Genomic DNA, 19,134 nt, shown 5'->3' with positions numbered 1-19,134 from the left:
TTGATAATGAGTCACAGGGTTAAGTCAACTCTTGCCACAGTCTTAGCAGAAAGATAGATATTTTCTATATCATTAGACTAGCCTATAGATGAACTCCTATTCTTTAACCCATATTTCATTTTTTTTTCACGATTTCTCTGAGACTAGTGATTTAATTCTCTTAATTTCTGAACTCTTTTTTTTTTTTTTTTTTTTTTTTACTACTTAATTTGGTTAAAAAACAAAAAAACACCAGGTCCATAATTATCCTCTTATATTTAGCTTTTATTTTATTTCACAATCCTTAATGGGAAAAAGTAGAAGTCACAACAAAGTAACATAACATCCCACTGCCTCTTTACTCCATTTTTGTATTTAGTGAATGAATTTAAAAAGAAATCTACTAGACACTCACTTCCTTCTCTCACTGGGAGAGGCAAGCTGATGGTTAATGTTTTGATCCATTGGGAGCGTTTTCTGTTTCACATCTTCTAATGCATGGGATGGCGCAGGGGACCATGGCTGATTCCATGATGTGTCTGAAGTTGAGAGATTGTGAAAGACAAAAAAAATTTTTTTGGTACTAAGTCAAGCATACCAATAAGAATTCTTCAGTAATTCCTCAAAGACAATTTTAGTCCACTTTTGGGAAAACCAAACATAACCTGATTGGTAACTTCTAAAACACATCCTTAGATGTGGGCCACATAAAAAGGTATTAAATACTTTATAACACATTTCTATAAGCTTTGTCTAAATGTATATCAATACCCAAATACAACTCACAACCTGCCAAAAGAAGCATCCATATTGATACCGTGTCACAATAAACTCATTTGTCCTATAAAAAAATTGGTTTTGGTCAATGCATTTTGCTTTGACTCTATGTACATTTTGTCATTCTAGCTCTTCTCAACTATACCCTTCTGTCTATTATAGAGGGAGGCGCTAACAGAAAGATGGCCAAATCTAGTCTGCCGACCTTGGGTTGAAGAAGTATTTTCAATTAGAAACTGCATGACACCTGCCAAATTATGTTCTCTCCCTGAGAGAGATTAGCTACTTTCAAGATTTGTTCTAGCTCTAAATATAGGATTTTAAGAGTAAGAATGTTTTCCATGAGAAAAGCAACTTAGGATCACATCCTACTTCCCCTCCCCTTCCCATGTTCTCAGTAAAAAAACATGGTTTCCAGAAAAGTAAATGAGATGGAAATGAAAAAAAAAAATGAACTGTGCCCTTAACATCTCCCATTTATATGTGACCTTTGAAAAGTATTTTTCTAATAAAAATATTGTAATGCATAAGTCATTATGTCCATTTTACAGATGAGGAGATTATGAGTGGTTAAATTGCTTGGCCATGATTACACAGATTGTAGAACTGGAATCCTTGTCCCCTAAGTGCAAATCTACATGACTACCCATGATTCCATTCTCTTGCTCAATATGTCAGAAATATTACAATACTTAGCTTTAAAAGGTAAGAAATAGCAGCACACTGTAAAACATTAAAGTTAATTTATTCTGGTTTTTGAGAGGTTCTTTATGAATTAAGAAGTCAGCAAAGATTGATTTCCTTTTATTCTTACCCTGAGATAATTCTAAGTTCAGCCTCCGGTCTGGTGTACCAAGTCCAGCTGTTGACAACTGATGGTCCTGATGAATTCCTTTTGGTACAGAGGTCTCCGGATGTGCTGGGGTCACCTGTGGCATACTGCTAACACAAGGAGGAAGGGAGCACAGAGGCAGAGGAAACCTTGGTAATCTGGCACGTTTGAAAAATGGCCATGTGAGGGGCTAACAGGATGTCGGCTTAACTATGACTTAATTCATGTTGCTTCCAGTGGTCTTTTCACTTCCTTTAATCTTTTATCCTGTTAACCACTAAGTGAAGGAAGGAGCAATGAATCCTCATCCTTTGCAAACAGCCTTTGGAGGCAGGGATCTAACGTGCTCCCTTCCTCCCCAAAGAAATCAGCAGGAATGTAACGCACAGTTGTTCGGCAAGGTGTCTTAATTACATCCCTGGAAATAATTGTAGGGTTGCAGAGTTTATTGGGAGATATCAGAAATGCTGCCTTCTAGAACTTGGTCATTCTAACTCGTGCAACTTTTACTATAACTTCTTTCTTACTGAATGAATGAAACAGCATTTAAGTGTTTGCTATCTAGCACTAATCATTCCTATGGATTAGGGATCTCATCCATCATTCGGGCTACATGCCCGAGACCCCTCATTTTCCAGTAACAGATGGTGCTTTGGGTGTACCTATATTCATTGGGCACCTTTTTATTGTCCCCCGAATAACCTATTGTGTGACTGTGGCCATATAGCATGACTTGTATATCTGTGTGTGTGTGTTTCCAACTGAGACCACTACCTCCCCTCAAATCTTCATAGAGACAAGCCCAGGAAGCCAAGAGCTTGTGGGAATACTAATGCCCTCCAGACCAGGGTCTTCCTGTTGATTCAGCCCTTGTAGCTATAATGGAGGGGATCAGTCCCTCAGATTCTTGACCTTGATTCTCACCTGCCCACCCCAGGGCACTGGGGAAGAGTTTCAACATCAGAAAATGTGGTTTTATTAATGGAATGAACTCAAGAAAGCTCATTATTGTCTGTATCATCACTGCACCCTAAAGATCTCTCTGGGGGCTGTCTCTCCCCTATGGGAATGGGTGCTCCTTGAGAACAGGGACTGTCTTGTTTTTCTTTTTGCCCACTTCATCATTTCTCTTTTAGAATGAATTATGGTTAATCACAGTATTGATCAGAACTCTTAAGCCTTCCATAATTATTTTTCTTTGCAGTGTCGTTTACTGTATCCATTGTTCTCTTGGTTCTGGTCATTTCACTCCACATTAGTCTTCCTGGTCTCCCTGAAACTGTCTCTCTCTCATCATTTTCTATAGCACAATACTATTCTATTACACTGATTCAGTACCATCATTTGTTCAGCCATTGCCCAATTAACGAGTATCCCCTTGGCAAAGGGACCATGATATACATAAAGGTTAAGAGCCCTTGATCTAGAGAAAAAGAGAAAGGAGGTTTAGAATGGAGTCCTGAGGGAGATGGAGATCAATGATTACCTAGCAAAGGTGATTAAGAGTGAGGATGGGGAAAAAGAGACCCAAAAGAGAGAAGCAGCATGCAAAAACTTATAAGGCATGAGAGAGTAACCAGGAGAAAGGGATGGTCAATAATGTGAAAAAACAGAGAGGGGCGTAATGATAATGATCTTATCTATTTCAAGGGCTGCTGTTAGGATCAAATGGATCATGTATGTGACAGTACCCTGAAAGCTACAAAGTCCCATATAAATGTGAGGCAAGACAGTAATGAAGAAGCTAGAAAAGTTCTGCACTGACAAGAGACACGGCATTTGTGACCACAGGTATCACCGCTGATGATCAGAGGGAAGAGTCACGGCCAAATGTTTACGTGAATGGGTGCAGAGTATTTCCAGATTTCTGGGGAAAAGTCTCCTCAGGAAAACATGAGGAATTTGGCTTGGATGGGTGATGGTTTGAAGGAATCCATTCCAACCCACACCTCTACCTGCTTTAGGTACCTGGCTCTGAAATTCAGGTGCCTTAATGGCTCTGGGAAGCTTCCCAGATTTGATTCTGCTTCTGGGGAGTTCTATAAGCGAATCTAGTTTGAACCAGCAACTCAGAATCCTTGTAGAGTAGGCTAGAAGCTCCAGGGGAAGGGATCTTCTCATCTGGTCCTTATTTAGACCCAGAGTTGGAATGGAATCCTGATATCCTGATATCAATCTGTGTCCAAGGACAGGGTCTTAGGGGCTGGTTCTAGGGCTTGAAGATGACTGCTTTAATGCTACTACTAATAGTATAGTGAATGGCATTGTGACCCAAGGTATATCCCAGGGACATCTCCATCAAGCCTTTTCCTTTGGAGCTGCTGGTCAGTGGTAACTGAGCAACAGAGAAATTAGATGATTCATTCAATGTAACTACAAGAAAAGGGTAAAAACTCTGTGTGGAGTCTAAGATAATCAACAAGGTCCTTTGTTAATGTCTATTTAAAAATCTCTAATTGTGCTTAATACAGTGAGGACTTACACTTAATAGCCATTATAACATGTTAGAAAAGAGCATGATATATGATTGGAAAACCACTTTCAAGGCTGATTATGACCCAACAAGGAGGCCCAAGACCTTCTCCCCTTCAAGGCTACTTCTGATAAATGTTTATACCTCTTCGTTTCCTCTAAAACATCAGTCTTCTTATTCTTCAGCAGCAAGTCATTTTCTTCCTCCCACAGCGGTCTTTGCTTTTTTTCTTCATCTTTAGAATCTTCCAATTCCATTTTATTCTAGGAAATAAAAGGAGGCTTAAGGCAACCAGAAATGGGGAGCGTCTTCAACCACTGCGGGCAGCTCTTGCCATCCCCAACCCAAGAGTTAAAAGTCAGTTATGGATCATCCAGCTATTTGGTACTCCCCTATGTTCCTCAGCTGATGCATTTGGGGATTAGTATCAAGAACAAATGATGCTTTTTTTTTGGGGGGGGGCTTTTATGATGCACCCAAATATTAAGTAGAGTAAGGATTTCAAGAATGGAGCTGGAATTGGTTTTTATAGAACCCCATTTGGGAATGCATTGGGAGCTGTCACAACCTCTGCTACCATTAAAATCCCAAGTGCCTTGGTGCCGTGATGGTGACATGGAGATGCCCTCATGACTATAGACCTTGGGATGATCATGTTACATTCCCATAAGGGGTTTCATTTAGTTTGAACGGGGGCCACCCTTCCTTCCTCCACCTGGAAATTATTCTGATGATGAAGTGGGAGAAGCACTGAATTCGAAGATGAAAGACTCGAGTTTAAATTCTGGATATTGCCTTTTTTTTTCTTCGTCTTATAAAATGGATCTTTAAAGCCTTTTATATAGCTCATTACCAGCCTGAGTATATATAGGCTTAAATCTCCCTAAACCTCAGTTTTTCGCATCAGTAAAGTGAGTATAATTCTATTCACATTGCCTAGCTCATGGGGTCGATGGAAGGAAAGTACCTTTTAAGTCTTAAAGTAATATCAATATGAACTTGATTAGATTAATGCTTCTGGCAATGGCTGGGACATCACAGTGGAAAGTGCCCCCAGGAAAGAGTTTCAGTCATTTCATGGGATGGATGAAATAGCCCCAAACCTCTAACTTTCCCATCAGTAATCTCACCACGGGCCCATTTCCTTCTGTGATAGATGAGGAGGTAGAAATCTGGTCAGCTGAACTGGAAGAAATTGAGAAGGGAACCACAGTGTCTTCAATGATCTTGCGTTCCTAAGGAAAAGGAGCAAGGTTAGTCGAGGAGAAAAGTAATTCAAATTGTACATGTCAAGAGCACATTTTTTTTAAACTAGTGAACTTTGGAAGTAAGTGGGAAGATTGCCTTTATTCCTAAGGCTTTTTAGAATATGCAAACAATATGACAGGATTGTTTTTTCAAAAGGCAAATGAGTTAGTACAAAGGCACTTAAAATGCTCTTAGGTAGCAGATGAAACGTAAAATATGCTATTGTGAGAAAAAACTCATGCTATAAATGAGAGATGCTAGGCATAAGATATGGCCTTTGTGTCTAAGATGAGCCGGTATTTTCTTGTTATTTCAAATTAAACTAAAAACACACTGGTCATATCCCATATCAACACTGTCCCAGCCAAATGATTTTACAATAATATTACTAATAAAGTGTCACCATACCCCCACCTTAACTTTATAAAGTTAAGCTATTCCATCTTAGGTCAATCATAAAAAAGTCTCAACAGCCACTCCTTCTACAGCCAGTCCAGATCTGTTTCATGCCCGCTTTCCAATTTGCCCGCACTGGCGACTTGGTAGTGCCAATCTATCCAGATTTTTTGACTTAAGATAAGGGAGGTCTGAACGCAAATCTTGCCTGACACTCTTATGAGATGCCCGCTTAAGTTTTCTCAGCATCGTTTTCTCATCTATCAAATGGGCATGATTATGCTACTACTTCGTACAGTTGTTTTGAGGGCAAAATAACAACGTATATGAAGTTTATATAGTACTCTGCAAACCATAAAGTATTATATAAATACAATTCTATCATCATCATCATCATCCCCTCTTGCTATTCCCTTTAACTTTACCTTTCCCATATATTTCCTGACCCTTAATGGGTTAGCTCCACTTAGCATTTCCCTGGCACCCACCTTTGTTAGTATTCCCCACTTAGATTGCTTTGCTTAGTTTATTCTCCCATGGCATCCATTCCCTTATCTCATCATTCTCAGCCCCAATAACCTTTCCATTCTATCTTCACCTCCTGACCCACTTTAAGACCAAGCTCTTTGAAGGTAGGGACTCTGCATTTCTTGGCATTCTTAGTACATAGTTTAGGACCTGGTATATAGCAAGTTTTGGATCAGGTATATAGTAAGAGCTTAATAGATGCTTATCTTCCCTGATCCAAGGTCAATGTGGCTAAAAAAAAAAAAGTTACAGGACACAGATTTGAATCCCACCTATATGATCATAATTAAGGCTTTTGCAAAAAGAGGATTGGACTAGAAATCTCCAAGGACTTTCTTCTCTTTGAATCTAGGCTCCTATGATCTCATATTTAATGACATTAGTAGACTGTTGCTTCATACAATCTCAGCAGCTTCAAAGTGAAAATAGTGGGATACATAAAACCAAATAATTTTGACATAGACAATCCCAATCAGATTATTTTACTGCTACCCAACATGCTTTCCATGATATTATAAAAATGACTTCTTCACTTCCCCTGGACAAACCAAACCAATCCCTAAGCAGATAATTATGTTCTCAAATGGGTGATAGACTACAATATAGACTGTCTTTATTTTGAGGAACCAATTAATGGGATTTGTCATTTGCAGGAGAATTTACTACCAGACAGTTCTCCTATGTTCTTTTCAAAAGGGTTATCAGAAGTCTTTCCCAGTGATGGACAGATACCCACCCACCAAGTCCAAAGACAGATTTTGATGAGTTGGGACATTTCACAATGTTTCCCCATCATTTTTCTTACCTCCTCATAATATCTACGCTCTTCTTCTTCCACTTCTTTCTGTGCTTTCTCCCACTCTTCTTTCAATTTATCCTGTTCCTTCTGGTATCTCTCCTGTTATGGAATATTTCAGTAAATTGAAAGTGGATAAGATGATAATTAGCCAACTATTTGATGGTCTTTCACCAAAATGGAATCTCTCAATCTGAATAACTTTTGAATTAAGGGAAGCTTCCTAATGGTCCATTAAAATGTTATCAGGATTAGAACAGTCCTTGTTTTCAGAAGCATTGTAATACCAGTTTCTACATCTAGGGGCACATAAATGTTCTGTGTAAGGAAGTCTTTAAAATTAATTGAAATATTTGGTGTCTTGACCAGGAAGAAATTAATAAATCACTGAAAAAACTCATTGTTAAAATTTAAAACTGGGACTCCAACTAACCCTTCAATGATTAGGCAAAGGGAGGGAGGGAAGTAAAGAAACATTTATTAAGCATCTACTATGTAGTAACCACTTTGCTAATATTTTACAAATGTTATCTCATTGGATCCTCAAAACAACCTTAGAAGTAGGTGCTATTACCATCCCTCTTTACAGTTGAGGAACCTGAGGGTAGATAAATGTTGAGGGACTTGCTCAGAGTAAATTCCCATAGCTTGTTAATTGTCTTAGGTAGCATTTGAACTCAGGATTTCCTGATTTCAAGCCTGGAACTCTATCCACTGTACCACAGAGCTGAAGAAATGCTGAAATATAGAACCTCCAGTCAAATACTGTGACTAATTGTCACCAAACTATACTTTAAAATAAGTCATTCCTTTTAATTGTTCTAGAGCATCCTTTGAAATACTGAGCATCCACCAATCATTTTTGCCTTTGGGTCTAAGCTAGCATACCACCATCCCAGCAGGAACAGCCTATAAGTAGGTTCTTTTGAAGATTTGTCTCTATTCCTTTACCTCTTAATGCTTTGGGAAAAAAAAAAAAAAAAGCAATGTTGGGTAGCGTGACGCATTCAGAACCAGTCCAGCTGACTAAATTCCACTTCTGAAACCCTGGTTTTTCAGTGAAGTTCTAGAAGAATTTCAGCAAAGATCTGGCTTATAAGACTCTGGCCCCAGAACTTCAAACTTGAGGGCAGGTTTAACAAGCAGAGTCATGGCCCCTGGAGCTTTTATCCATCCTTTAAGGATACAACTCAACATAAACCAGTTGCTTCCTTAGCCAATGGAACCAACGATCACAAGGAAACCTGAATGGCTTTATTGTGTGTACGGTGAGATATGGATGTTTCCCTGACTCTGAGAGCTACTTCTGTCCCAACACTCAGGAGGAAACTAAGTAGGGAGATAGTGATTAACTAAGGAGCAAAGTGTGACTAGGATGTAGTCATTTTTCTTAAAATAACTGAAAGAACAGAGCACCAGCCCTCAAGTCAGGAGGATCTGGGTTCAAATCTGACCTCAGACACTTAACATTTCTTAGCTATGTAACCCTGGGCAAGTCATTTAACCCCAATTGCCTCAGCAAAAAAACCCAAACAAACAAAATGAAAGAACACTATGATGATGGCACATGAAATGTTCTTTTACATACATTATGGCATTTTGGGTATAAATGTTTACCATTTAAGTAGAAACAAGCCAATAAACAAGTATCATAAACACGGGGATTCTAGAAGACTGACACATACACTTTCCATCTCTTCAATTTTATGAGTAGAAAAAGATGTGCTTAGATCCAAGTGAACCAGACTTTAAAGAAAAACTGGGCATCTTTCCTACAAATACATTTGGTTTTTTTAAGTCATAAACAAGCTTTACTTTTCCTCTGCTTGCCCCAACTTAAAATACACCAAACTCATCAGGCTTTTCTTTAAATTTATTTGTTTGCAATCGTTTTGGAATTAATTTTCTAAAAGGAAGAATATTTTGAAAAAATATATTAAAATCACCTTAAGTATTATTTTCTGAATAACAATGTAAATAATAACTTTTGAAATTCAATGGTATGGGTGGGATGGAGGAGGATGCTAATTTTAGTGTTAGAAAGTATAGAATTGCTAGAGCTTCCTTATTAAATATTATCTAACTTTTTTTTTTTAAATTAGAAGAGAAATGGATCACTGTTAAGACAGTAAAGTTTTTGTAAACCGGGACAGATACCACAGCCTCATTTCACTGAAGTTATCACAGTTTGGGAACTGATTTCTCTCACTATCTTGTCTGGAATTTAATTAACGACCCAAGGGGAAGAGATAGGATGACCTGTTTTGACCCATGAAATGTTGATAGGTGGATTTTCCCACTTCATGTTAATAGCTGTTTTCTCTAACTATGAAAGGATCCATGATGACATCTGAATGGTCACAGAGAAAATGTCAGAGTCATCAGCTGAGAAAACTATTGTACTTAGGAGATTTTGCTCTGAGAGATATCATGGCCTATAAGTATAGAGAATTGGATGTGGAAGGCAAGAGCAACTTAGTTTGAATTCCACTTTAGACACATTAACTTGGTGAGAAAATCACTGAATCTCTCTGGGAAATCTTTAAAATGAAGAAGTTTAGCTAAAGGGAACTCTAAGGTCCATGCTAGCTTTAAATGTATAATCCTGTAAGTTTTCAGGTCCAAATATTGAAGGAAACAGAAGGAAAATGAAAAGTCAAATAAAACCAAACAGTCCCAGACTAACTGATAAGGAAAGCCCCGCCATACCTGCAGCAAACGCTCCTGTTCAAGTTGCCATTTCTCCTGCCGGCGGCGCTCCTCCTCTGGATCCCATGCCCAAAAGTTGAATCGCTTAGAAAAATAAAACCATGATCAGAATCCAGCAATATATCTCCAGAGCAGACAGAGCCAAATGAACACAATTAAGCTATAGTCTCACACCCAAGTGAAAATGCTGAAGCTTAAGTTTTTAACATTGCTAAGGGCCTTTCCTGGTTGGCTAAAAAGCTTTTGTATTTTGTCCCACTTTGGTTTTCTTCCAAGATGCCGGCCGGATTCAATGAGCCCTTTATGACTTAATGAATGCATAGAGTAATTAGCTCTTGGCACGAGATAGCCTTTGCTTCCACCCCCATAGGAATGACGTTTAAAATCTGTTAATATTTCTGGGCACGGGATGCACATGCATTTAGAGCAAAGATCCCAGGTCACTTCCCATATATCAGCCCAATGTTATCTGGTGTTTATATATGTAGTGGCACAGAGAGACATGGAAGAGAACTAGAATTTTGCTAACCTCAGCAGGGAAATTACATTTTGGCCGGCTAATCATGGAGTGAGTTGGGCTAACCTATGTGGAATTTGTGTGGGAACTTTGGCACAGATCAGTCATGTCAAGTTCTTGGGGAGGCAGTGGAGAGAAACAGAAAGATAGAGATTCAAAGAAGAACAAGAGTAGTTCACAGATTGCCACAAAGGGGCATATTACATGTTCAAAAATGTATTGACTAGAAGTGAAGAGAGGGGCAGGAGACAGTATAGTTAGAAGAAGAAGGGAATTTTAGAAAAAGTTCAAATACTTGAGTTTTTTTTTTTTTTTTCTCTCTCAGCATCATGGTAGATCCTGATTTACTGGCCTGATTCCCTGAAATCTCAACATACATTATTGAAAACAGAAATAGAAAACCTAGAGTAATTATCTTGTCCAATCTCAAAGAACTGGGAAGGAGCAGAGGTGGGAATGAATCCATTTCCTCTGATGCCAAATTTGCTACACTTTCACTAAAATTAAACTTTTTCGTGGTGAAGCTTCCTTGATCCCTGTCAATACATATGTACTTTTCTTATTTTTTAAAAAAAAACTTATTTTGAATGAATGATTGAATAAATTTGTATAGTTTTTGTTTTTTGTTTTATGACTCCCCTTTTCATATTTATTTTTAGTAGCTCACTTTATATTTCATCAATAATAAGTGAAGTATACCAGTTAACTCAGGGATCCTCAAACTTTTTCAATAGGAGGCCAGTGCATTGTCTCTCAGATTGTTGGAGGGCCAGACTATAGTAAAAACAAAAACTTTGTTTTGTGGGCCTTTAAATAAAGAAACTTCATAACCCTGGGTGAGGGGGATAATCGTCCTCAGCTGCCACATATGGCCCGTAGGCCGTAGTTTGAGGACCCCTGAGTTAACTTTTTAAGGTACGATGACAATATTGTATAATGAAGGCCTGCCATATTAAGTCTCCCAGAAATATGAATCATTTCAGCATCCTGAAAATTTTGAATTATTTGCACTCATTCATTCATCCATTGCTTCTATTTGTTCTTTCCTGATTGGCAATATGTAAATGAGGTTCCTTTAAATAAATCAAGTATCCTGCTACTCAACCAATATAAATATCACAGTTAAAAAAAATAAAATAAAATCAGTTACTTACAGGTGTACTTGCAGGGGACTTCTCATTGCTATTAGATTCCACTGTACAAAAACCAAAAAACATAACATGAATTGTTTCTAATTTCTTTTTTCCTTTTAGTGATGGTACTTGTGATACCTATGCCAGTTAAAAACCAATCACTGCTTTTTCATAAGCCAAGAGCATTAGAAAAAATCATGATGAAGTAGACCACAGAAATGGAGTGGACCCAACACCAAAAGAAGGTAAGGCTGACGTGTAATAAACCTAAATTGCATAAATTAGCACTGATTTCTAAACTATAGGCAGCAACTATTTCTTACTTTGAAAAGAAAGGAAATTTCTGTGATACACACTGGACTCTGGCTTATGTCTTCTCCCTTCCCTGTCCTACAGGGGAAAATACTAAGCAGAAAAAAGGCAGAAGAAAAGACCTTGTACCACAGTTACCAACAGAACCATTACCATCGGATATTAAATGCTTCTGATCTCCCTGTTTAAACAAAAACAGAAGAGGAAAAACAAAAACGAAAACAGACGTAATATGGTGTACTTTTAGGGTCTCAAAAACCAAAACAAAACCGGTCTGGCGAGATGATCAGTATTTTGTTTTGTTGATATATTTTTCACATAGAGATTCTACATTGAAGAAATAGCTCTTTGCCAACTGTGTGTCAGGAACAAGCACTTTTCTAGGAAAGCAGAAGGGGAAACGAATACCAGCTATCATTGATTCGCCCCCCCCAGCAGGTATTCATGCCTACTCAGTGCGACAGAAGGAATGTGCAACTATCCCATGGGTCATTTACCTGACTGGGAGAAAAACCGTGAGCGTCGCCAAGAGTTCCGAACCCTAAGCGGAACCGTGGCTGTGCCAGGCGACTCTAGAGCGGATGTTAGAACAGAACAGATTATCAAATTTGAAAACAAAAATGGACCTTGAGAAGGGGGAAAGGGTGTGTGAGTGTGGCATCCTGATCATATGAGCTGAGGTCAGGAGAATTTAGGGGAAAAAAAGAAAATATTCCATAGTGAAATTTGAATGCTAATGGACCTGGGAGTTTAGTGAACTTCCTCCACCAAAGCAGAATGGTAATTTGTTCAAATTGGGCTGGAAGGTGTCTGTACCAAGAGGTAAAATGACTTATTCGTAGTTGCCCAGATAATGTGTGTTAGAAGTGGGATTTGAACCCAAGAGGACATGATAACTGTCTTCAAGTGCCTGAAGGGGGCTGTCTTATGGAGGAGGAAATTACCCAAGAGGCTAATTTTAGCCTGCAGTCTGAAACAAATTATATTTGCCATATATTTGCAAAGTTATATCAAGGGCTAAGAAAAAAATCGGTATCTGTAAGCCTATATGGCAAACAAATTATTTGGACAAATTGTCCGAAAGTAGAATGGGTTACTTTGGTGGGAATGGGGTTCCTCCTCCTTAGGGATCTTACAGTGAAGGATTTAATTGACTATAGATGGGACTGCATGGACTTTGGTTGCAAAGCTCAAATTCTGTAGTTCTATCTTCTGCCTCCAAGTCCAGCCCACATAAGCTTCTAAGTTATAAGCTTCCTTTTATGTAATATTTACAAATATAGTAAGGATTTAAAAAATCTAGACCTGTGATTTTATTGGGGAAGGGAACTCTCAAGAAGGAAAATTCCACAGATTAACATTATCTATGTAGTATTGACTTTTTATTTATTTTGTTAAACAGTTCCCAATTACATTTTGATCTTAATCTTTGCAGATCTATCCCTGCAATGAATAGAAGCTAGGGGTGGAATCATGAAGTCCCGATCCAAATCTGACTTCAGATACTTCTTAGCTGTCTCATGTCATGTCATAATTTCTGTTTGTCTTAATTTCCTAACTGTAAACTGAGCAATCCATTTCCAAGGATTGTTGTGAGAACAGAATGAGATAATGTTTATATAAGTGCCTGGCTCAAAGGAGGTACTGCAGAAATGCTTATTCCCTCATATAATATTCATTACAAATAAATAGTTACTTAAAGTAAATACATTTTATAGAAGTATCTCTCCAATGAGTTACCATTTTTCTCTCACAAAACAGTTGGTGAAAGAAACTTTATATTGATTAACTTTCAATGTCTTTTTCTAATGATTTCTCCTAAATCAGAGGGCATTTTTTAGGTATGTTATTGCTATTTGTCCTTCCTTCTAGGAGAGGACCATGACATCAGGGGGGTGATTCCATGACATGCAAGAAAGTTGATTTAAGTAAGGATGAGCTGTGCAAAGTCACCAGCCTCACTTTGGTTATATTATTAAAAAAGACTGAAATTGCCATCTTCTGTAGACAGGCTGGTATACTAAAATCAGAATCACATTTTGGTTTTAGAAAGCAATTTAGGAGAGTTGTATTATGGGACATAGTCCCCATACAGTTGAAATCACAGTTTCGCCAAAATACTAGTAAAAAATATACTAGAATGACAACCTCATTAATTTAGAAATACAGCCTTATGAAGAATAAGAAGACATTGAAGTCTGATTTTGCATTTCTCTTCTGGCTTTATGACTTTGGAACTTTTCTTGGGTTTACCATGGTGTCCCAAGAAGCTCATTATTAGGGGAACCGCATCATCCAATGGCTTTAGTCCTTTGTCCTTCTGATTAGAAGGTGAAGCCATGAACTGACAAATCTCCACTTAAGGAGGGAGCTTCCTTTTATTATCTTTCCTTATTAGATCTGTAAGCTCTTGTGGACATAGATTGGTTCTTTCTGTGTCTGTTTTCTTTTTTTTTCCTTCCTTCCTTCCTTTTTCTTTCTTTCCTTTTCCTTCCTTCCTTTTTCTTTCTTTCCTTCCCCTTCCTTCCTTCCTTCCTTCTTCCCTCCCTCTCTTCCTCTCTCCCTTTCTTTATTTTGTATTTGTATCCTCAAAACTTAGTACAACTCCTGGCATATAGTAGGCATTAAGTGGTGGATAGAACAATCGACTGAGAACTAAGAAATCTAGTTTTAATCTTGCATCTACTTTTGATATGAGAAATCACCTAAACATGTTTTAGTTTTTATATTTATGAGAAGTAATCATACTCGACATCAATTGCCAGAGACCTGGAGACCTTCACTTTATAAATAAAAGGAGGAATGGACAGATCAGATACTATGTCTCCAAGGCTCTGTGTTTCTCAGAACAATAAATGGATAAACTAAAAGAATCACTACAATTAATTTTTCTATCAGCAATGTCCTTACTATATACTTTTATTTGACTAATCAGTTCACAATTATGTATGAAGAAAAAATTAAATAATAGTAGATCTCTCTAATAGATGTGTTCAATTACAGAAGCACAGAGGAAATACAGAAGCATAAATGTTTATCTCAAAGAAAACATGTTTAAACTCCAGGATTTAGAGGTGGAGAGCAATATTAAAACTCTTCCATATACCAATGCTCCTTAATTGGCTCTTTAGAAACGCTATCATTTGATCAATTTATGAGTGAGGTGAATTCCTTTAGTTCAACAGCATATTCTCTAATATAAAATTCCTTTTAAACATGTAACAGAAGATTTATTTACATAAGATAAACATGTTCTGCATATAATATCCATTTATACCCACTGGTACTGAATCCAGTCCAACAGGGATTTATTGCGTGTCTGCTAGGTTTAAGAATTGAGGTAGGTGCTGGTGATTCAGGGACCAAATGTATTGGAACCACACTCAATGGGATTTACTGACAGGCAATTATTGGGCCTAAATCCCTTAAATGTACTGGTCTGAAATTGATACTTTAATAACAGAATGGAAGTCATTTTCATATTAAGAAGTCGGTACCCACAAATATGCGTACTGGTTACTTCTCTCCTAAAACAGATGTTTGCTATTGTGAAGACAGGGCTGAAATAATTTCCCAGAAGGCAATATAAACTAGGAGAGTCAGCTCTAATGTCATATCAAAATAATGGCTCTTCGTTGCTAAGAGTAAGCCAGAAAAAGACCTGTTTTCTATGAAAAGAGAAGTGGAAAACAAATAACCAGGTACCTCAGCTGCAAATGGTGGCCACCAAAGTCTAATCTATCCTGTTCCTCTCCTCCCTTCCATTTGCTTCTTCTACAGCAGTAGAGCCAATGAAGGTCACTTATTGACTTAAAGCCTTCTCCCTCTGCAGGATGCTGAGGTCCCTAGCTGAAGGAGGTCCCCTACAACAGTGGTGTCAGGCTTAAATAGAAATAGGGCTCTCTACAGATCATGTATGTACTTAGAAAATCCCAAATCATTGTATTATTATTATATTATATTTTTTATATTACTTTTTTTTAAAGTATATTACATTTTATTTAGTTAGTTAAATCCCAACAGTTTCTCAATTATATCTTGATCTGGTTTAGGCCACACTTGGGAGTGTTGTGGGCTGTGTGTGGACCACAAGCCTTGTGTTTAATACCTCTGTTATAGCTGTGGATCCCTAAGTAGGAAGGCCTTACCACAAGGAAGTCCCAGCTTCCATCCTAAAGTGGAATTTAGGAGCCTGTAATCTTCCCTTCCCGCTTAAGGCAGCTTCGGCCACAGATTATTTGCAGCCTACAGGTCCCTCTTTTTCAGTCATATAATCCACCAAAGATTCTGGGAAATGATCAAGGCCGAGGGCTCCACCATATATAAACTAGACCTTCTCTTGCTGAAATGAACCTTTCGTTACAGTCCCAAACAAAAGTGGGTAAAAAATTCAGATAAACATTTTCTTTTTCTTTACCTTGAGAATCAAGATTTGGCAAAGTTGACTGGTTGGTTTCTGGTCCTTGGTTCTGGTATGGAAACAACAGAACTGCTTTTGGTTCTGGAGACTTTGGCTTTGTTGCCTGTGTCAAAAAATAGCAGATATGACTATATATTGTGGGAATTAAATTCTCAGGCCTTAGAAAAGAAATCAAAGGACAAAGCAGACAGCATTTCTCTGTTATAGAAATACGAAGAGCCAAAATATCTGACCGTACTGATCCTTTCTGCATTTAAACGATCATCATTGGAGATTTTAAAATTAGGCAACTCCCTCCCCCCTGATCCCCAGTCACCCCAACTGGCAACTTTTACTCCCAGAAAAACTAAACTCTACTTGGAAGAAGGACCACAATGATCATATACTTCTTGTAACCCTCAGGAGGCAAAATTCTAACTCAGCTACATCAACGAGTGGCTATTATGCAGGATTGATGGGAGTATATTCTTCCCTTCTTCTACAAATGGCAATGCTTAGTTATTCAGTATTACTCTTGGTCTTTTTCATGCTCATAGTTTTAATTATAAATTGTACAAGGCTGAGAAAAATTAACTGACTTGTTCTCAGATTCATCAAGTTCATTATTAGGCTTTGAGTTCAGGTTTTCCAGCCTCCAAATCTAGTACTTGATACTGACTGTGCTCCCTAAGTTGCTTCTATAACAAGCATTTGACAGAAAATAACTTAACATTGATCTTTGTTCTCATCCCTCAGCCTTCATTCATGTACATAAATACACACAAACCTGCCTTCTCAAAAGAGAAGATTAAGTACTAATTTAATTTTTGCTTGCTGAATAAGAGTCATTGTGAGGGATTCTTGCACTGAGCTACAAAGAATGCCCTCACTGACCACTGGAACATCTTAGTCTATTTGTCCTAAGTGCTATGAAATAGCCCTAGGTTCTTGGGGTTCCCTATTCTTTCTTTTTCCACAACCTCCATTGTACTTCTTCTCTCACAACCAGTCTGCCATCCAACACCTTTCACTGTGACTAGTACCCCTTTCTCTTTTAATTTGTGACTCTTAAATGAATGTGCTTTAGTGCAAGGAATTTGTGCTGTTTCTTTTGGCCCTTTGTATGACACAATGGAGGCTGATAGCTGAGTATATTGGAACCAGGGGATTTCTATTCAGAATTTACTTCACAAATAATCTGTCTATAAGTATGAAAATTTAATATTAAGCATGCTTCCTGGTAAAATTCTATCTTCTCTTTTGAATTATAAATTCAACCCAAATGAGGGATTGAATAAACTATAGCATTTAGGTTGAAGTAGTATCTAAAAGTTAACTTTAATTAAAAATTTTTACAATGCTTACAAACACACGGAAGTTAATACCCTGTAAATTTTAATTTTAAACTGTTCTTTTTCAAGCAATGGCTGAAAAAAGACAAGAAAGGATAAGGAAGATGGGGCTGCTGCCCAAACGACAGCAGTCAATCAGTAGGCTGGGTAAAACTCACATAAAACCTTTTACTTTTATCAAATGCTCTCCTTTTGTGTGTCTACAGATCTGATTTTGTTTTACAAAGAAAAAAATCTTCAAAGAAACTGAGAAAGTGATGGTAACTGCAAATACAAATTTCTTTTCTCCTTCTTCCAATGCTGAAATCCTAACCGCTGTGTGTAATGCAGACAAAGAATGGTTGCTGAGGAGAGGTAATTTTCCCCAGTTGTTTCAGAGTACTTTTCACCCATGAGTTCATTAAAAAGAGGTTGAACACCAGAAAAGATTCCTCTATGGGTCTTTATAATAGTTGTAAAGAAAAGTGATTTTTTTCCCTTATCTGCCAATAGATAAAATTCCATTTGTGGACAGGGAATAACTTTTGCAGGAGAGGCAGGGAATGTGATAATCAATAATATTTGGTAAAGCCTTGTTGTGTGCACATCACTATTCCATGCACTGAAGGTAGTTCAGAAATACAGGTCATCCCTCTCTAACTGAAACTAAAGTGGCTTAGTAGTGTGAAAAGAAAACCTGGGATCAAATCCTGTTCCTGATACTTAATACTTATGTAATTTTAGTAAGTCATTTAACATTTCAAAGCCTAGTTTTCTCAGCTGTCAAATGAAAAGGAAAAGCTCAATTCATTAATCTCTGAGTCTTTTCTATTACTAGATCAAGAAACCAGTATTGGGTTTGCAATTAATTTTTTGGACTTATTTTTACATGGCCCTTTATTACAAATAATTTTCAGTGCCTCATGATCTAAAAGGATGCATTTAATAGTCCTACTTTTTTGCATTTGATTGTGAGGTTTTAATGCCCTATGGTAAATTTTTCTGTAGGTGCTATGTACTGCTGAGAAAAAGGTATATTCCTTTCTATCCCCATTCAATTTTCTCCAGAGGTTCATTTCTAAAATTCAAGTCATCTCCTTAAGTTCTTTCTTGTTTATTCTGTAGTTAGATTTATCTAGTTCTAAAGGAAGGAGGTTGAGATCCTCCAATAGTATAATTTTGTATACTTCTTCCTGCATTAGTATAATTCTTCCTGCAACTCACTTAACTTCAAAGAGCCAGCATTTGGACTGTTGCCATATGTAATCAGAAATTAAGGATAATCTCTCTCAAATCTGCCCCTTTCTTAGCACTTCCAGAGCCATCAACTCACTAAAGCCTCCATTTTTTCCTACTTAGATTCTTTGTTTCTCTCAAAATTCACTCCAAGGGTCATCTTTTTTATTGGGCCATTCTGCTTCTAGGGCCTTTATCTCCAAGTCACTTAGAATTTAATTTGTGCATACTTCTATGTACATGCCATTCTTAAGTTCCCTGAAGGCAGGATCTTTTCAATTATATTTTTGTATCTCTAGCATAGCACCTGACACATAGCAGGCACCTAACAAATGCCTGATAATTGAACTCGCCTCCCTCCTTTCAATATTGTTGTCCCATATGTTGCTATTCTTTCTTCACATCATGGTCAAATTAATATTCTACATGCACACACTGGGCCATATAATTTTTTCAGCTTAAAATCCT

The 19,134-nt window shown here is 37.6% G+C and overlaps 1 protein-coding gene across 8 annotated transcripts in view; it reads right to left on the bottom strand.

Annotated features, from left to right (window-relative positions):
* Nucleotides 1-19,134, bottom strand: part of LIMCH1 (LIM and calponin homology domains 1) — a 334,515-nt gene that overhangs the window by 13,154 nt on the left and 302,227 nt on the right. For 6 of the 8 annotated variants that reach the window (XM_051965619.1, XM_051965622.1, XM_051965623.1 and 3 more), the window contains 8 exons: nt 16,118-16,223; nt 11,410-11,450; nt 9,739-9,822; nt 7,039-7,131; nt 5,192-5,296; nt 4,206-4,324; nt 1,571-1,698; nt 395-518 (listed from right to left, as the gene is read on the bottom strand). In XM_051965619.1, coding sequence (XP_051821579.1) covers nt 395-518; nt 1,571-1,698; nt 4,206-4,324; nt 5,192-5,296; nt 7,039-7,131; nt 9,739-9,822; nt 11,410-11,450; nt 16,118-16,223 — 800 coding nt within the window. The remainder of the gene's footprint in view (nt 1-394; nt 519-1,570; nt 1,699-4,205; nt 4,325-5,191; nt 5,297-7,038; nt 7,132-9,738; nt 9,823-11,409; nt 11,451-16,117; nt 16,224-19,134) is intronic. The other 2 variants (XM_051965620.1, XM_051965627.1) reach the window with 1 other exon arrangement.

This window comes from Antechinus flavipes, chromosome 6 (genome assembly GCF_016432865.1).
Source record: "Antechinus flavipes isolate AdamAnt ecotype Samford, QLD, Australia chromosome 6, AdamAnt_v2, whole genome shotgun sequence".
NCBI lineage: Eukaryota > Metazoa > Chordata > Mammalia > Dasyuromorphia > Dasyuridae > Antechinus > Antechinus flavipes.
This window is presented reverse-complemented; position numbering and strand designations above follow the sequence as displayed.